At 29.9% G+C, this 19,950-nt stretch overlaps 2 protein-coding genes across 2 annotated transcripts; one reads left to right on the top strand and one right to left on the bottom strand.

Moving 5' to 3' along the window:
• The first annotated feature begins 6,571 nt into the window (after nt 1-6,571).
• On the top strand, nt 6,572-8,965 carry LOC107895449 (uncharacterized). Its single transcript, XM_016820726.2, has 4 exons — nt 6,572-6,597; nt 6,826-7,013; nt 7,193-7,259; nt 8,775-8,965. The coding sequence occupies exons 1-4, from the start codon at nt 6,572-6,574 to the stop codon at nt 8,836-8,838; spliced, it is 345 nt and encodes a 114-aa protein (XP_016676215.1). The 3' UTR covers nt 8,839-8,965.
• A 35-nt stretch (nt 8,966-9,000) lies between these two features.
• On the bottom strand, nt 9,001-12,186 carry LOC107896439 (E3 ubiquitin-protein ligase SINAT2). Its single transcript, XM_016821603.2, has 4 exons — nt 11,866-12,186; nt 10,896-11,231; nt 9,829-10,215; nt 9,001-9,505 (listed from the first exon to the last, which is right to left on the bottom strand). Exons 2-4 carry the CDS (start codon nt 11,112-11,114, stop codon nt 9,185-9,187), a joined length of 927 nt encoding a protein of 308 aa, XP_016677092.1. The 5' UTR covers nt 11,115-11,231; nt 11,866-12,186; the 3' UTR covers nt 9,001-9,184.
• Between the last annotated feature and the right edge of the window lie 7,764 nt (nt 12,187-19,950).

The following is a 19,950-nucleotide window of genomic DNA, read 5'->3' on the forward strand; positions in this document are numbered from 1 at the left end:
AGGCAAAAAATATATATGCTTTGTCCGTTATCCGGCTTTATTTATAAACAACCTCCAAATTATTCAATCATGATGAATTTTTAAATATAAATAAATATATTCGAATTTTTTTATAATAATTACTCACTGTAATAATATTTCATTTTAACAATTAAGTCTCTAGTAGAATCTAATTTTTATGTTTTCTTTTAATATCTTTATAACAACTTTTTCACTTATAATAATATATGGAAGAAAGATATCTCGATAATATTAATGATACATATTAAAATTCAAATGATGATGAGCTAGGTCAATGACCACTATTTGGTGAAATTGAGCTTATGTTAAAATTTAAAAAGGAAATAACCCAACAAATATGGAACATTAGTTTCTTTTTATTTTTATTAGTAATCATATTATCAATTACTCTTTTGACTAATATAATACATGCTAACACATTTGAAGGCAATGTGAATTCTGTAATTGTTTTTGTGGTTGAAACAATGGCCACAACTTGAGGCATTATTTTGCCATACTTGCTTATTTTCAAAGTTGACATATTTTAGAACAAAATTATTGAACTATCTATTTTGAAGATATTTAAATTAGTTAGAACTCAAACCATTAATACCAATTGAGTTTAGATTGAAGGCTTGAAGATTGATTACTTTCAAAACAAGTAAAATCACTTTCTATAGTTGAAGACTTTGAATTACACTGAGACTCTTATAGAATTATTATTCTATGTTGAATTTTAGCTTTACTTTATAGAAAAATAATTAGACTATGACTCTTATGTAAGCAAAACCTAAGTAGTATATAAACTTAAGTTTTGTCTAAGTTAAAGAGTAACCAAGAGATAGAGAGAGCACAAATTTGTTCAAGTCAGGAACATTTTATGTGCGCATTGTTTTTGTAAGCAATCAAGAGCGTCTCTTGTATTGCAAAACTATGCTTTCGAGGGGAAGTTTAGTGGGAGAGTGATCCAGTCTTTGTACAACTGTGAGGTTGCTAACTGGTAAGAGTTAGACTAATATTAGGACTTAAATCATTGGTTGTACTATGAGAAATATAATGAATCATTGTTTTTGGTAAGGCCCCGCAGACGTAGACTGAGGTCGAACTATGTAAACAATCTCAGTATTCGTCTTTACAGTTTTGTACTTTTGATTTTATGGTTGAAATTGTGGCCATAATTCCAAGAACTATTTTAGTCACAGTTTTTGTTTGCAAAGCAAGTACCTCCCCATTTCTACAATACATATGGTGATTTGATTTTAGTTTTTGTTACTTGTTTAGAATTTTTTTTATTGTGCTAATAATTTTTATAGCAATTAATATTTGTTAAAAATATAAATTATGTAACTGTGTAATTATAATTTGTACTACTAAATATGACTTAGGGAATTACAATGTAATTACACTTTTTCAGCTAAATATGTCTATTGAATTACAATTCTTTTTAATTATAAGATAGTGTAATTATCACCCTACATCTTCATTCAATTACTCTGTATTGTCCAAACATACCCTAAATAAAAATGATTTTAATTAAAATATCATTTTAATATAATGTTTAAATTTCATATGAAAAATCTATTAATTATATTTTTTATTAAATGAAAATAATCTGAAGGCAACAACTCAATAAACTATTAAATCCTTAATTAAATAATTTGTTGTGAAATTGAAACACCGTAAACTTATAAATTGATTAACTGAACTTATCAGAATGATCCAATTAAATCTAAAATTCACGGAGGATAAGAGTTTTACTTTTGATAGAAGTTAAATTATATTCATTCATTTAGTTACTTGATGGACGTATCAGATTAAGAGCTGATTATTGTAAATTGATCTTCCCTTTACCTATTAGGGTTACACACACAAAACACACATAAATATTATAACTTCCATTACTTAGGGTTTGTGTAATTAAGGGAAAAAATTAAGAAGATAAATCAATTTATCGACTGCTCTTAGAGTTTTTCGTCTAATGGCTAACTCCAATTCCGCATTAAGTATTTCTTAAGCTTATGAAAATCATAATATGCTAAAGATCTTAAAATAATTGTTTGATGAATTTTGGGATTTGATTTGTATAATATTTAGATTTAAAAGATTTTACATGCAGTATCAGAGCCTGAGTTAAAGAATATATGATTTTTCCATTAAATTTTGCTATATCAGTAATCCATAATTTTTATAAATCATCTTGGAATATTACATTATAATTGCATAGTTATGAATTTTACGTAATATAGTTCCTCAATTCATTACTATTATATTGAACGAATGAAAATGAAATTTTATTATTTTGTGTTGCAGTTTTTCAACAAGATGTCATTAACGAAATTGAAACCTTTTTGTTAGCTCATACATAATGTTTATTTACTTTGAGAATAATACACAATTAATTTACAATCTATCATTGAATTTAATTAATTCTTGTTTCATCATTGTTATATTATGAATATAATTAAGTTTATGCATAATGTATCTTTCCAAAAGTTAAGATTATAGAGAATGTGTAACACCCCACACCCGGCCTAGGCGACAAGGCCTAGTTTAGAGAGTTATATTGAACAACATTCAAAATGTAACTTTGAAAATTAGTTTTAAAAATCTTCTAGAGTCATAAGAGACTTAAAGGAATAACAAAATAAGCAGTTTGAGATTTATCACCCTACTAAGTTGAAAATACGAAAGTTAACTAACAATACTAGTAGTACTAATTAGTATAAAACAGCATAACCGAGCTTCCCTTCCGTCGACCAGCTTAAGTTTGTGATTTACCTATAATTCATTAAACAACAAAATAAATTAATACCTCATAAAGAAATCAACTATATATATATTCAATAGAGTCATAGTTAAACTAGTAGTTATCCAAGTTCAGATGCTGAATCAGACTCAGAAGACAATCCATTCAATTATAGATCAAAACCGTACAAACAGACAATAAATCGAGTCATAGTCAACTACAGAACAGAACAAAATAGATACAATTTCCTAATTTCATCTGCTATATACCATCTTCGACCAACCCAACACACCAATAAGGTATTTATTACCCATCCAACCCTACACATCACATAGTGTCGGTCTGACATGTTTCAGTGATTGCAGTTTAACTACCAGATTAGAGTATAGATACCAGTGGTTTAACCACTATTTCAGAACAAAATACTTCCTCCTTACTCAATTCTTGTCCAATGCAGATGCAAGTCTCAAATGACAGTTAGTACAGAGTCCTATACGAATATCCAGATACAATTCATGCTTGAATACAATAGATCGATACCATTAACATTTTTCATTTGCAACACACACATAAAGATTTTTAGTACATAGTCTCAAGTTACAGAATATTAGTTTATACAGGTTAATTCAGTTCATACGGCCTTAGTAAAGGCTTGTATTCGTTTCATGCGATGCTCGTGGTCCAAGAGCAAAAATTCAGGATACTGGCCCACATGCTAGTGTGGTTTCACATAGCCTGAGTAGCTAGCCTGTGTGACCTTACACAGCTTGGCACATGCCCATGTGCCTTCCCGTGTCTCTCACACGACCTAACACACGGTCATGTCAACCACCTGTGTGATCTTTATTTTGTAAACAGTGAGTTACACGGCCTGGACACACGCTCCTGTCCTTGGCTCGTGTGAACCTTACATTAACATGACCACACACGATCTGGGCACATGCCGTATCCTTCACCCATGTAGCTCATATTTGGTGAATAGTGAGTTACACAGCCTACCACATGGCTTGACATACAGTCGTGTGGCGTCGACATTCATGTTCTGCAGCGTCTGAAATTTGTAAAAACTCAGGTTTTCGGTATGCACCTGAAGTAGTTTTGATGTAAAAACAATGCAGAGGAATTTTGGAGCCTAAATTAACCAACCGAAAACCAATTAAATGACTACAACAACATAATTTGCACAATTTAACACTTTCTAAACTATGTCGAAAACCTTGACATAAAACTTCCAACGAAACTAATGCTTACCAGAGAATCAGCAGCAACCACTCGAATAACATGTCAAGAAACGTTACTTTCGATACCTACGCCTAAAATTAAGAAGCCAAAAGTTGCTTAATCATAAGAATTCAACCCAACAAAAACAAAGTCATTTCGACAGAACGAACCCGATGTTTTTTAAGAAATTCACAACGAGATTTACTAAATTAACTTTCAATTAACAATACGATGAACGTACTTACCTGAATATACTACAAAGAATTTAACGGCAACCAATGAGGAGAGACGAACCAAAAATAAGAAAAAGAAAAGAGAAATGGGAAAAATAAAACAACAAAAGGAAAAGAAAAAGAAATGAACGTTAGTTTTAATGGTTAAAACTAGAGGTGTGCATGGGTCGGGCTACCCGGCCCGACCCGAAGGCCTACCCGAAATGTGGGAGGGTTTGGGCAAAAATAAAGGCTCAAAAAATGGGCTTGGACAAAAAAAAAAGGCCCGTTTAAAATATGGGTCGGGCCTCAAGTAAGGTAATTTTAGCCGGAGCCCGGCCCGACCCGGCCTGAATTCACTAAAGGACAAAAAAAATCTGCATTTTTTTTATTTTTGAATGTTACTTTCTTGTTGTTTTCTCCCTATTTTGCTACAATTTTACTATTATGTTGCTACTATTTTGTTGTTATTGTTTGGGTATTGTATAAAATTTATTTTATTGTTAATTTTCTTATTATTTTAAAGGCATTTGTTAATTTTTATTATTATTTTAGAAGCATTTGCTTGTTAAGTTGCATTTATCTTAGTGTTATTTAAGTCTACATATTTTTTAAAATTTATTTTCAATTTGTTGGGAAATATTTATTTTGATGTTTTAGTATTTTTGATGTATTATATATATTTAAAAATAATATAAAAAATAATATGGGCGGGCCGGGCCAGACCCGGGTTTTAGTATTTTTATCCGGGTCGGTCTTGGGCAAAATTTTAGGCCTATTTATTGGGCTCGGCCTGGCCCAAGCCCAATAAATGGGCATAATTTTTTAGTTGAGCCCGACCCGAATCCGGCCCGACCCGGCCCATGAACACTCTAGTTAAAACCGCCCGTCAGAATTCCAACAATAACAAAAAAATATTTCTTAACGCACACGCCAAGGCTCAAACGTATAACCAAGGAGAATACAGAAGCATAACCATCGAACCAGCAAGCTCATTCTTGTCATTAATTTACACAAAATCAAAATTAAATCGACTATTCAAGGATAAAGGTTATGCTAAAATAAATAACAAAACTTTCTAAAAGTATGACTCAAAACTCTTGACCTCGAACACATAAGCAGAGCACATAGCCATCGATACAAAGATTTAATTACTCTAATATTTCTTAGTCAAACATTCATATTTCGGGACATTACAGAATGACACATGATTTGTTTATGTGCATAAGTGATATTTTGATTTAAAATTAAAAAAAGAAAGAAAGATATATGCATATATATTTGATGTCTATGTGATATATATAATTTGTTAGTCACCAAAGTGGCCTGCTTAGAAAGTTTTATATATGTCAATTAAATCATGCATGTATAAATTGTCAATATCGATGTAATTAATTAAATTTTTATGATTGATAAATGGATTTATTGACTTTCACTACTCATTAAAACTTTAGAATTAGTTAAAGGTGAATTTTTTATTCTATGAATAGTGAAAATTATGGTGATAAATGAATATTTGAATGTCCAAAGATGTCATGTATATTTGATGAAAATTATTTATTTGTCCATTGAGGTTATTAGCATTTATTTATGATAGTATATTTTATTATCTATCCAAAGGAGAACTAAGATATACTTGGATTGTTTGCATATTTGAATTCAATATTTTAATGTTTATTTTATTAAAGTTTATGTTTTATCTCATTAGGCTAAGTGGGAGAATATTAGCTCAATTTATGTGGGCCAAGTCTGAAATTCATATGGCTCAATTTATTGGGATAAGAATTTTACTTTTGATAGAAGTTAAATTTTATTCATTCATTTGGTTGCTTGATGAATATACCAAATTAAAAGTTGATCATTATAAATTGATCCTCCCTCTATCTATTAGGGTTACATACACAAAATAGACATAAAGATTATAACTTCCATCACTTAGGGTTTGTGTAATTAAGAGAAAAGGTTAAGAGGGAGAAATCAATTTATCGGGTGTTCTTCGTATAATAGTCAACTCCAATTCCGCATTAAGTATTTCTTAAGCTTGTGAAAGTCATATTATTCTAAAATCCTAAAATAATTCTTTATGCAATTTTGGGGATTTGTTTTGCATAAGATTTAGGTTTAAAAGATTTTACATGTTGATCTTCATAATTAATCATGTAAAGGAATGTAAAAGAAATGCATAAACGTAATAATGGATGCACCTACTATACGTATTTTAATTTTGTTGATTTGTTGCATACTTTTTCTTTTTTTTTTAAAAATAATCTCACTTTCTTTATTTGATAGAAATTCATGATATGAATTCTATTGTAGGTTTAAAATAATTATCTTTTTATAACAGTCACATCTCTATTACAGACAAAATTTTGGTAGACAAATTTGAGAATTAATGACGCAATTGAAAAGTCATTTTGGGTATAATTATTTATATACATCTTAGACATGTTTGGAAATTCATAACAATTAATAAATCTCACTGAATTGAGTGTAATTCAAGTATTTCAATTATACTCTATCAATTAAACAAGTCTAAAGAAATAAAAAATTACTTGTAATTACATTCCAATAATTACATTTTTAATCTAATTACTTTATGATGGAAAACCCTTTAATTAAAAATTTCATTCAATTAGGATGAGATAGAAAGAGATTAAAAGTTAAAGTAGCCCCCATCTTTTTAAAATTTATATATTCCTTCATCCCCATTTATTTGCTTTATAAATACCACTTTAACCCTTCTTTCAAATACAAAGGAGGGGAGACCAATGTTGCCAAAAAAAAAAAACAAAGCAAGGTTTATCACCCGCGTGACACTGGGAACTCAACAGCAGGTTTGGCTTTACTTTAATTTTTTTTGAGCTTTTTCTTTCCATCCATTAATTTGTTGAAGCAAATATAGATTTTGTATTTTCAGTTCAACCAAATTTAAGAAATTTGATAGCAATGATGGGTTGAGCAGAGAAGGTATCGATTTATCCCATGATCTTAATTTAATTATTTCAAAGTGCAGGTGAAGATGATGTACCATGTTGTCCAGCTACAACAAAGAAAGGGGGAGGAGGCTTCATGAATATGCTGTAATCTATTTCTCTGCTTTCTATCCCTCAATTTTCCATCAAAATAACATCTTTTCAAGTGTTTTTTTAAATTAACTTTGTTTTCCCTTAAATACAGTCTTAAATTTGATTAAAATTCAATTTAATTTACTTCTTCTTTTTCTTAAGATTTCAATCTTAATAGCATCCTCCAGGTTTAGAAATCATTTATTAGAGTGAAGATAAAATTATAAAATCAATCTTGAGTGTTAAAAAATCTTCTTTTTTTGTGTGTGTGGGTAAATTATAAATATAATTTTTTTCATTTCACCAAGTGCTTAAAAGGCTTTAATTCATATTTTTATTTTCTAAGGAGCTTAAAAAATATATATATTTTTTAAATTTAATGGAGGGTGGCCAAACGGCTTGCCGCCCCTTTGGCTTCACTTTTTGGCACCATTAAATAGTGGGATATTTTTATTTACATGAAAATAAAGATTTCAATTTAAATTTAAAATTTTGAATACATTGATTTGAATTTCCAAACTTGAAATTCAATCTGATCTGAAACCAAAATTAGCTAGACACAATAATATAAATAATAAGTAAATCAAAGTGACTTCAACTTAAATTAAGTATATTTTAAAAAAGTAATTTAATAAAAATAATATTTATAATCTAAATTATTAATTTGTTTTAATTTATAGCATATCAATTATATATTTTTTATTTTTTTTAAATCACAAAAATTTAATTGATTTCTGTTGATCCAAAAAAAATTCAGATTTGATTTTCGTTTTCATGGTTTTTTATTTATTTATATAATTGAAGTTTAATTTGATTTGTTTGTTAAAATTTTTATTTCCCGAGAAATAAATTAGGAATGTATGGCTTATTTCAGTTTATTAATTAAAAAAAAAATTCAAACCGATTGAATGAAGTGCTTACCTGAAATTGTTTTTCAAAATCGATTCAATGAGAATGAATTTTTTTATTCATTGCATTACACTTGTCCTATTTTAAGGAAAACAAAATTTAGACTAAATAAATATTATTAACATTTTAAAATTAAATAAATTGTATTACCAATAAAAAAATATTCACAATAACAATTTAAAAAATAAGCTATAATAATTATTAGTTTCTTCAGTTGTTTATGGTTTTATATATTATAGGTTAATAAATTTAAATTGTTAATAAGTTATTAATTTTTATTTGATAATAAATTTAAACTTACTTCAGCTTTAATCTAATTTTATTTTAAAATTAAGAAATTGAAGTATATTAAATTTAGTGGTCAAAATAATTTTGTATACTAAAATTTAAAACCAAATAATTGAAGGTAGAATGACGTAATCCGATATGATTCAAACCCAAAATAAAATTGACTTTAACTTAAAATAATTCCCAAGTTTTAAAACTCAAAACTTATCAAATCCAAATTCAAATTTGAAAAATGGAAAAATAAATATCCAAATTACAATTCAGATAATAGTATAAAATGATTTGCACAATTTGCCCTCCCTTTAAATTTGCAGTATTCAATTGAATTTTCAGGTGCAAAGCTTTGGGCTGCTGTGGACTGCTTTCAGCTTGCTATGACCCTCGAACTCCTCATTGATAATAATAAATGTACCTGGCAAAGTAGTTTTTAGTAGAGTATTGAAAGAATAGACAGAAATGGTTGCAGTATATTATATGAATGTTACTTATGGTGTTACTTATTGAAAGTCAATTTCTTTGATCAATGATTGCTCACTGCTGCTTAGCTTGATAAGATCAATTTCTGCAAATTTGGATAGTATTCAAATATCATAAATAAATTCCATAATTTCCTTCACAATGTGCTCTCTCTCTCTCTTTATGTACAAAATTTACGGGAAAAAAATGCATGAATCTAGCGACCCTTTCATTATACATTATTATTTCTGAGACAAATTTTAACTACAGTGCACGATAGGTTTGCCTCATTGTTCTTTCCAAATACGGCCAGCCACTTTCAGCTTCAGTTCCTGTCTATCACCACCTGAGAAGTAGAGTGCCAGGTTCCGTTGAATGATAAGTCCATCTTGACTATCTCGAACTTTCCGGTGACTATCACGGATGCTTCTAGGCACCCCTTGCCACATAAACTTCCTGCCGCTGCCCCCAACTTCCAGACTATAACTAAATTGTCTTGCCTCGTCTTCGTCACCCATGAACCGCAGAAAGGCCATGTAAACTGGTGCCATTCCTATGTGAAATGCCTCAAAGTGCAAGCAAAACTGTCGTCCGAAACAATTGAAAACCTGTACCAAATTGGACATTAATTGATCGGTAAATAACATACCACTCATTTCGAAAACATAAAAGCATTCTAGCATTTTCGAGTATTGAAGAATTCATTCAATTAACAGCAGAACATAATAAGGAATGCAATCAATAAAGTTGGTTAGAATTCCAATGCAATCAATAAAGTTGGTTAGAATTCCAGTCCTAAACATTTATCACTGTGTAATCAGTTTACAAATGCAATTTGGATCGGACAAGAGACCTATTTGAGATGATGTAGGAAAGTTTGTGATCTGGTTGCAAGTTTGTGTAATGTAACAGAGAGGACGAGAAAGCTTACAGTTAACATCCACGTGGCATTTTCCACTTCGTGGGGATTGGATTTGACGTATCGGTGGTTGAAAGTGCACCCGTCATGCATGTCTACCCTGTGATCATTCTTGAGATGCATGACAAGAAATGGAATATCACCAGTGACAGAGCATTCAGCTCCGGCATATGGGCAACTATACGGGCGATACCTGCAGTTTTTTTCGTGCTTGAGCTTGCTGTAGTATGGAAAAATATCATGACAACCCAGAATCTGGTAACTGCAAGGAAGTTCCAGCGACTCGGCTACCTTCTCTAGAGCCAAACACCTTATATTTCCGAGTTCATTGCGACAAGTCGGGCAACAGTTGTGAACTCTAGTCTTGCAAGTTGAACATACAGTGTGGCCATTGGGACACTAACATAGAAGATAAGAAAAGTTGTCAGCCTGTCACTAGCAGATTGTTGAAGTAAAAAGTTCATGTTATGATTTTGATGCATTAATGCAACCAAAGAGATGGAAATGTAATACTGCTAAACACGCCTTCATTCTTGCATACTAAGTATTAAGGCACTGTCTATATATCTCTATCAACAGCCCAATTTTCAGGCCTATATTGCTCAGACTCAAGTGCAAGTGTTCGATATGAGTATGTATCCAGCACAGGTATGTTCAACTTTTTTAAAGTTTTTGCATATATTTTGAGGGTCTTGGAGGGTTACATCCTTGTACTCACATTCAAATATGCATTGAGCACAGGTGTCAGGAAGAGTCGGAACAACATAGCATTAAGCATCCAAATAGTTCAGTAAAGAAATAGCATAATCACAGTATCCGCAACAAATCAGTAGTTAAAATATTAGCATTTTATCAATTACTTCAATTGATGTGAGATGATAACCTGTCTCAAGCTTTGTAGTTTACAAATATATGTGATGTCAATTTCTTCAATCTTGATTGATTTACTAATGTTATAGTTCGTTTCGCTTTGCATAAAATACGATATCAAATATGAATGCATACCAATTCTGACTCTGAAAAAAAATAATTCTTAAAGAGAATACATCTTGAAATACTTTAGCTTTAGGTGAATCTACCTGGTAAATTGGAGGATACATCAAATTTACGCAAACGGGACACTCCAGTAGTTCGTGGACATCGTTCATTGATGTCGATCCCAGATTTCCACTTAAAGCAGTTGCTGTTTTTCTTAAAGGGGAACCTCTTAAATCCGCACTTGAAGTTGCCATATCGTAATCTGAAAATGTAACTCGGGACTCGATCACCTCTTTGCAGCTACCACCACCAGGCGCCATAATTCTAGCTTTTGAAAGTTAATTGTCTGCGAATACGCAGTTTGCTAGATCTCGTATAGCAGCAACCGCGCAGGGGAGGAAGTGGGACGAATCCGATGTCTTCTCTTAAATCCTCAACTGCAAAAGTTTCATAAGATTTGCAGCAATTCTCTCACTTTCTAGTATTATAAACTAATACATTCAGTGCCAATAAAATAATACAAGACATTAAAAGTTCAATCTATATACTTTAGAATTCATCTTAAAGGATCCAGCCACAATATAATATATATATATAAAAACCATTGGAGGATCCAAGCACTAGTTTCAAAAAAGATTTCTTTTTATTTGAAAAAGTAACTTAAAACTAGCAAAATAAAACTGAATTATTTGTTTTTTGTTTTTTTTTATAGAAAAAGGTCTTTAGAGGCTTACTTAACCAGAAGTCACCAAAAATAGCAAATTTACTAGCAAATCAAACCATTGATATATATGGAAGAATTTCCCCCTTTGTTTTCAGGTCATTTTATACTCATAAAGCTACCCAGAAAAGGAAAAAGAAAATTAAACTCCAATCCTCTCTAACCCAACTTTAAATAACCCAAAAAAACAGCCAAAAGAAACAAAACCCGGATCAAATATGCAACCAAAAATCAAAGTCAACCAATAAAAACTGAAAATAATCGACGATCAAAGAAGAACCCAATCAAGAAGAAGAATACCCAAATGAAAATCCAAGCTCAACAACTCAAATCCATCAACAAATACTTACCAAGATGGAAGGCTTTATCAGTTCATCAAGACTTAACTGACAAAACCCAAATTGCAATTGCATTGGAAATTTGGAATATTCAATTAAAACCCACTTTTTGGAAGTTCCCACGGAAATAATTGAATCGATTTCAGACAAGAGATAAAGAAAAGTGAGGAATGGGGGTAAACGTTGAGGAAAAAGCCTAAAAACCTTTAACAAAAGAGTCAAAAAGATTTTAGATTTGGGATTTCACACAATACAGGGATATATCTAACTATACAACTTGCTGTTAGACAAGATTATTATAAGATGTCCCAATTATGAGTTGGCTTACTCTTTCCAAAGAACAGGAAAATTAGTTCTCTCTATAAAAAAAATTATAAATTTTCATTTTTATCACTTAATTTAAGAAAAATGGTTATAATTTGATTATTGAACTTTTCAAATATTTTTACCTAACTATCTGAGTTGTTATTTTTTTTTAGAAAAAAATTTTATCAACGAGCTCTAAGGAACAATTTGTCGATCGGTATGGTAAATCAATACCCTTCGACAAATAGAATAACATACTTTAGATCCAAGTCAATCTGACAGTTAGTGTCAACGATTGTAGAAAAAATTTGTTTAAATTTTGGTTTGCAAATTCATGACTTCAAAAGATATTTGATGGAAAAAAGCTGAACGGTAGAAAAGGAGGAGATAGAAAGCTTCCGAGTGGTGTAGGTAATGCGAAGAAAAAAACCATTTAACATCAATTTTAACGGTCTAGTGACTTAAATGAAAACTTTTAAATAGTTTAGTGACCAAATTACAATTTTTTTAACTAAATGACCAAGACGAAAACTTACACGTAATTTAGTGACTAATGTAGTTCACCCTTAAAAAAATTTCTTCTAATGAAATATGAGATAAATATTTTGTCCAATCTTATGTTTCTAACCAAGGCATTCTTCATATCCGTTTAATAGTCTACAGAGATTGATTCTTTTAGAGTTTGTAGTTGTCTCTTTCAACAATATTGTTTTCAATGTTTGAATTTGAATCCTCTTTTTAAGAGTGTAATGTGTCTTATCATTACATCCAACATTTATTAATGTTATTCAATTTTTTAATAAGACAAGATAATGAGTGTTAAATAAATATAGAATTGAGAAATTTTGAGATAAATTAATTTCTAAGATTTTATGAATTTTAATCATGAACTCAATGTTTAAAATATTAAAAATTTAATGTTGATTAACTCTTAACTCAATTGTCATGAAAATCTAAATTTAAATGCTTAAAGCATATAATTTCTTTTTCTTTAGGGGTTTAAAATTATGGGTAAAAGTACCCATTGTATAAAAAATATTACAAAATAATAATTTTAAAATATATTACTATTATAGAGATTTATAATTTTGAGAAATTTTTTAAAAATAAATATGAATGTCAACCATGGAGTCAAACTTTAAAAGACTTAAAAACACCTTTAAAATGATAAAACTTAAATAAATTAAAATGAAAATAGTAATTTTATTATATTAAAAAACTACATAAAATAACATATAAAAAAATACTATTTCCCTACTTCTTAACTACATTTTTTTAATTCAAAAATCAATGTAAATAATTAATTAATCACTTAAAATTTATTTTTTAAAAATATAAAATAAAAATTTGTTTAAAAAATAACTACTCTATAAGCTGATTTTTTATAACACCCCTTACCCAGATTCATCCAGTCGCTAGACCCGTGCTACGAGAATGCTACTACTATTACCAGAGCAAATCACATTTAAATTTTTAATAATCAATCGTTCAATCATAAATGCATGCACAATACAACATATAATTAAAACTGAAACTCAATCAAGCTTATGAAAGTTTTTAAGTTAACTCGAGCATGATTAAGGATCCAACTGCAAACCTTTCAAAGTATGAGCATTAGTATCGATACCCAGGTCAGGTACTGATACAGTCATTGGCTTCGATATTTCAAAAATCAAGTTAAAATTCACAAGTATCAATACTAGGAATAAGGTACCGATACCCTTGTTAGATTGTATCGGTACCAAATTAATTATTGATATCGTTTTGGCATTTTGCCATTTTCAAAATTTTAGACACAAGTCAACTTGTATCGATACTTGGATAAAGTACCAATTCTTGGACCTAAGTATCGATAGTTTACACTAGTATCGATACCAAATTGGCATTTTGTCATTTTGAAATCTTGTTCATTTGGTAAAATACCGATACTTCGACCTATAGTATCGATGCTTTTCGCTAGAAGGTCAATTATCACATTTTAGTACCATTTTCATGCCAAACTAACTAAAAATCATATTGGTACTCAAAGGCACACAACCAAACCTGCACCAACTCCATACATTCCAACCATTCATTAACCATTAGTAAATTTCAACAACTCAATAGGCATCATTTAGGTACTTGAACATAGCATTTCTAACTTGCAAATTTGCAAACCTTTCAAACATAGATTACCATTCACATTTAACATTCAAACTCAACCAATTCACATTCAAAATTTACCATTCATAAGCTTCAATTTTTTCTGACACATTGCCATTATGCACAATTATGTCTACAACATATAACCATCAAAATGCAAGTCACCAACATCCAAGTAAACACATATACATAACCAAGGCCTATATACATGTCACATAACTGGGTTTAAAATGTTTAAAGTCTATTGAGATGGAAGCTAGTTAGTGTGCACTCCGAGGTGATTCGATTGACGCGTTCCTCAAATGACCACTACAGAAGATAGAAAACGAAACAAAGTAAGCATTAAAAATGCTTAGTAAGTTCATAGGTTTTAAAATAATAAAACTCACATCCATTCACAATTACCGTAACAAATTAGCTAACTACACAACTCTCCTGTCATCACATTTCACAACTGTAAGGTGAGTTTATCACATATGAGTCTTATAGCTTTTCAATCGGTACAACACTGTAATAACCTGATTTTTAGGGGTGTTGAAAACGATGATTCGGGGTCACCAAATCTGACAAGTAAGCTCGTAAATTCTATTATTTAATATTTAGGAGTCAAATATGGTTTTAAAAAGATTTTTAAATGGGTAATTGATAAAGGAAAAGAGACTTAAATGGTAATTAAACCATGGTCAAAGTTTCCAAATGATGATGTCATGATTGATTCCACTAGCTTTTGGATTAATTGTTATTTTAGTCTTATTGGGATTAAATTGTAAATAAGTTTATTTAGTTAGAATTTAATTAAATTGAAGGGCCAATTATGAAATTAAACCTTCCTTTGATGGTAATTGTGCCATATATTTATGTAATGGACAAATATGGGCATAGATTTGGTGTTTTAAATTAATTATTAACCAAGGGTAATATGGTAATTTGATGAATTAAATTAAAATAAGTAAAATAAAAAGGAAGAAAGATATTTTGGTACTTATCATCTTCTCCAAACCACCGAAACACCATGGCAAGAAAAACTAAAGTTAGGCTATGTTTAATTCATGCATAATCAAGACTGGGTGAAAAATCGAAGAAAATAAAAAATTACCGAAATGCTCCTGAATCTTGGTATTTCTACAATTTAGCTAGGTAAGTTCGTATGAACTATATTCTGTATAATTTTGATTAAAGTGAATGTTAATTGGTGATTGGTAATATATATATGTTCTATTGTTGGAACTGAATTATTTTTGGAAAAATATTATTGAATTTAATACTCAGTTTGGACTGAACGCGGGATTTGAGTACATTCATGATTTGATGAATTGACAGTATTGGAGGAAGATATTGGCAAATTACCCTAGTAAACCGGGGTTCAACATTTGTTGCGAACTCTCGTGTTTTACTTTCTGTTTAGCTCTTACGAGTTTCTGTTTAACTCCTATGAGTTTCTGTTCAGCTCTTATGAGCTTCTATTCAATTCTTATGAGCTTCTGTTCAATTATTAAGAGTTTCTATTCAGCTCTTACGAGCTTCTGTTAAGCTTTCGAGCTTCTGTTAAGCTCTTTTGAGCTTCTATTAACCCTTATGGGTTTTCGTTCAACTCTTTTGAGCTTTTATTCAACCCTTATGGGTTTCTATTTAGCTTTCATGAGCTTCTATTCAGCCCCTGGGCTTCTTGAAACAATGTACTCTTATTCGTAAGTCATTCTTCAAATTGAGAAAATTTCGGTAAAGTGATTTATTTAATGAATTTGAAAGTTATCCAACGATATTCTAAATGGTTCAATAGGTAATGTTTTGTTACGAGATTGTATTAGTTGATACAAACTAATACAGGTATATACATGAAATACATGGAAATTATGTAAGTTGAGATGAGTATAAACTCAAGTTTGACATGTTGAGGTAATAAGGTTATCGATGTTGAATTTATATGAAATATATTCAAGTATACTAACAAGTGTTGTTGTTTGATGCTTAGGAAAGTGCCAAGCTATTGGTTGAATGGTAATATGTTTAATTATAAATTGTATTGAAATGGTAAGTGTTCAAATGAAAATATGCTTGAGCTCATGAAAGAGTGGTAAGGTTTAAAGTTATTTAAAATCCTGCTATGTTGGGGGTGATATGTATAAGCGATGATGTGGATTTATTCACCTTGTGAGTTGTTAAATATAGCTTCATAAATCTTGAGGTATCGATATTGGATTGTTATTGATATGTATAAATTTCATATTTGAAATGAATTAATATGATTAAAGTTTATACGAGCTTACTAAGCATTCATTGCTTACATAATTGTTTTCCTTTACTTTTCAGATTATCGGAAGCTCGATTGGGTTGGAAACTTGTTGGAGTTATATCACACTATCCATCGATTCTATTGGTACATTCAAATGTTTTGATTTTGGTTATAATGGCATGTATAGGTATTGTAAAAATCCGATTTAGACCCTAATTGGAACGGTGGTTTCGAGACCACGAATCCAAGTCAGAAAAATATTTAAATATTATTTTTTTCATGTTTATTATATGTGAATTTGCATGTGTGAAAGTTTCGTATAAAAATTTGATTGTTTGTGTGCTTAATTTAATAAAAAGACTTAATCGCGTAAAATGAAAACTTGATAGTTTAATGTATAAGGGCTGAATTGTTGTTGTCTTTTTAAATGAAAGTACTTATGTTGTAATTAGGCCATTGGCTATATGAGTGGACGGTTGTAGGAATGTTTTATATGGTTTTATAATTAAAATTTTAAGGTTAAAAATGTAAATAATAAATTATATATAATATATTATAACATAAAAAAAAATAAAGCCATGCATTTTGTTCACACTTGTGACCGAAACTAAAAAGAAACTAAAGCTTGGTATATTCGGCCATTTCTCAAGCTTGATTCAAGGTTAGTTTGGTTTCGGTTTTTTGATAATTTTTACATTTTTGAGATCGTTGCTTCGAATACTATCCGACCCATATTTGAATTTTTGATTTTGATGAATATTTTGAGTTATGCCATTGATGAGAGCTTGTGATTTTTGTTGTTTGATGATGAAATATGTGATATATGTTTTAGATTAACATGTTTTGTATTGGATTTTTTTGATTATTTTGAGTTATTAGGACTAAATTGAAAAAATAATAAAATGAAGGACTAAAATGAAAAATAAATGAAATATATGGACTAGTATGAGTATAAGGAAGATTCGGCCTAACTATGATGTGGTGAGATTTTGTGTATTTTGTGTTTTGTGCAATTAGGACTAATTTGTAAAAGTATGAAATATTAGGGGTAAAATGGTAATTTTACCATTTATGTGTAGTTGGATTAAATTGAATGAAATTTTGTTTGAATGAGGTTAATTTTAAATTATATAGATTAGGAACAAAAGAAATCGGACTTGAATCGGGGAAAAACAAAAATAGTTGAATAGCCAATTTACAACGTTAGTCGAAATCCGAGGTAAGTCTTTAAGCAATGAAACATCATTTATCTTGAATGTAACTTAGTTTTAATATACTGTTTTGGAAACTATAGATTCATAAAAGAGCTAGCTGAATGTGTTTAAATATAGAAATACTGTTTTGAGTTTAATTCTACTAAGTTATATCATTCGAAAGTCCGTATGATCGATATGAAATATATGGAGTTTTTGTTATATGAATTGTGTACGAAACAGATTTATAATAGTGATATTCGGGCCTTGAGCCTAGCAAGCCCTGTGCTGGTGAATTTGATCGGGCTTTATGCCTAGCAGGCTTATTGCCGGTGAATAAAATCAGGCTTTGAGTCTAGCAGGCCTTGTGCCGGTGTGTGATTTAGGCTTATGCCTAGCAGGTTTTGTACCGGTGATTTATTTTCAAGCCTATGCTTATAAGACTTCCTATTGATGTGAAAATAGAGCAAGTAGACTGAGCTAAATGACCTTGAATATTTGGTCACATAGGTATGTACATATATGATGTTATATTGGATCTTGTATATTCGGATATAAAGCTATGCACAAATGTGATATTATATTTGAATTTGTATATTCAGCCATATAAGTAAGCACATATGTGATATTATATTTGATCTTGCATATTTGAGAACATAGGTATGCATATATGTGATATTATATTTGATCTTGTATATTCGGCCAAATGAATGATGTTGGTATATGAAGTTAAATTTTGTTTTATGAGTTTGTGTAAATGTGTGGAAGTATAGTTGGATATATAATGATCTTTGGCTTAGTTTAATTAAGTTGATAATATTAATGAAATATTCATTTGCTTCTGACTTATTAAGCTAAGTTAGGTTACTCTGTGTGTTATGTTTGTTCTATTTTTATAGATTTTGGGTTTACATTACAAGCTCGGGGATCGTCAGCAAAATTCTTCACACTATCTACGACTTTGATATTTAAATATTTGAACTCGAACTATGGCATGTATAGGCTAGAAAGTGTTTTGGAAATGTTTGATTTTAGTTTGTATAATAGCCATGCGAAAATAGCTTGATGTTAAATTCAGTCTTGTTAAATTTGGTTGGTGTTCACCTTGGTTATGTAGTTATGAGCCTGGTATGTGTGATGTTGTGCTATGTACCATGTGATACGCAATTGGTTTGCTTATTATGCTAAAATTTAGTTTTATATGATCTTGATTAAAATGTTTAATGAATTATGTTTTTGTATTTTTGTGATGGAATATTTGAATGTATGTGTGGTTTTAAGTAACATGTTTTGGCTATGAAAGATAATAAGTATAATATGTATTTAGTATAATAAATGTTAATGATGGAATTATGAAATGTAATATAATTAAAGTGATGGATGGTATTTTATTAGTTTGATAAATTCGGTTATTAAATGGTAAGTAATGAATGTGTTTCATGATTGATTTCGTTGATTGTTTTAGCTTGTACTCAAATGTTGGTTTGGCCTTTTTAACTTTAGAGTATGTGGAATATCCATATATTTGGCAATGTTATAGTATGTTTAAATTATATGTGTAATTGTATATTAAATTATGCAATATGATTTCAGTTGGTTTTAATGTGAGTTCACACAGATGTTGATAATTAATTTGTTTGATATACAATTAACGAAATGGATATTGGCTTATATTTGATGTTTGCAGTGATGTGTTATGATGGAGTATTATTTAATTATAAAAAAATGGCATTAAGGTGATTGATATAAAGAAATAAACTTTGCAAATTTTAAATATGTGAACATTATTTTTATATATATATACATATATATAAGTTTGGTTCGAATTTGATATTTATGGAATATGATTATTGATTTTGATAAGTATTTAATGTTATGATATTCTTGGTGGTTTGAGATGTAAGAAAAGTCAGTTTAATTGGTTTTTTTTTTTGGTAATGCCTCGTAACTCATTCCGGCGACGGATACGGGTTAGGGGTGTTACAAGTATTTTGTTTAATGTTGGCCTTGTCGAAACCATTTTTTGAAAAAACGGGTCGACTTTATATTTTGAAAAGAAAAAGAAAATTGGGAGTCGCCACCAATCTTTTTTTTGTTTAGGTGTGATCGGATCACCTAGAAATTTGATCATTTTAATAAAACATTTTGATTTACTAAAATAACGATTTTGGTCTACGAAATTTGAGAAAAAGGGTTCGGGAGTCGGTTGCGTACGAGGAAGGA

The sequence above is a fragment of the Gossypium hirsutum genome, chromosome A10 (assembly GCF_007990345.1).
Source record: "Gossypium hirsutum isolate 1008001.06 chromosome A10, Gossypium_hirsutum_v2.1, whole genome shotgun sequence".
Taxonomy (NCBI): Eukaryota; Viridiplantae; Streptophyta; class Magnoliopsida; order Malvales; family Malvaceae; genus Gossypium; species Gossypium hirsutum.

What these genes read in the sequence shown, in the direction of transcription:
- LOC107895449 (XM_016820726.2), top strand. Translation starts at nt 6,572, where the DNA reads ATGACGCAATTGAAAAGTCATTTTGG. An exon ending in CACTGGGAACTCAACAGCAG is followed by an intron (nt 7,014 to 7,192) that starts GTTTGGCTTTAC and finishes TTCAAAGTGCAG; the next exon opens with GTGAAGATGATGTACCATGT. An exon ending in GGAGGCTTCATGAATATGCT is followed by an intron (nt 7,260 to 8,774) that starts GTAATCTATTTC and finishes TTGAATTTTCAG; the next exon opens with GTGCAAAGCTTTGGGCTGCT.
- LOC107896439 (XM_016821603.2), bottom strand. Translation starts at nt 11,114, where the DNA reads ATGGCGCCTGGTGGTGGTAGCTGCAAAGAGGTGATCGAGTCCCGAGTT. An exon ending in TGTATCCTCCAATTTACCAG is followed by an intron (nt 10,216 to 10,895) that starts GTAGATTCACCT and finishes CTTCTATGTTAG; the next exon opens with TGTCCCAATGGCCACACTGT. An exon ending in ATGCCACGTGGATGTTAACT is followed by an intron (nt 9,506 to 9,828) that starts GTAAGCTTTCTC and finishes AATTTGGTACAG; the next exon opens with GTTTTCAATTGTTTCGGACG.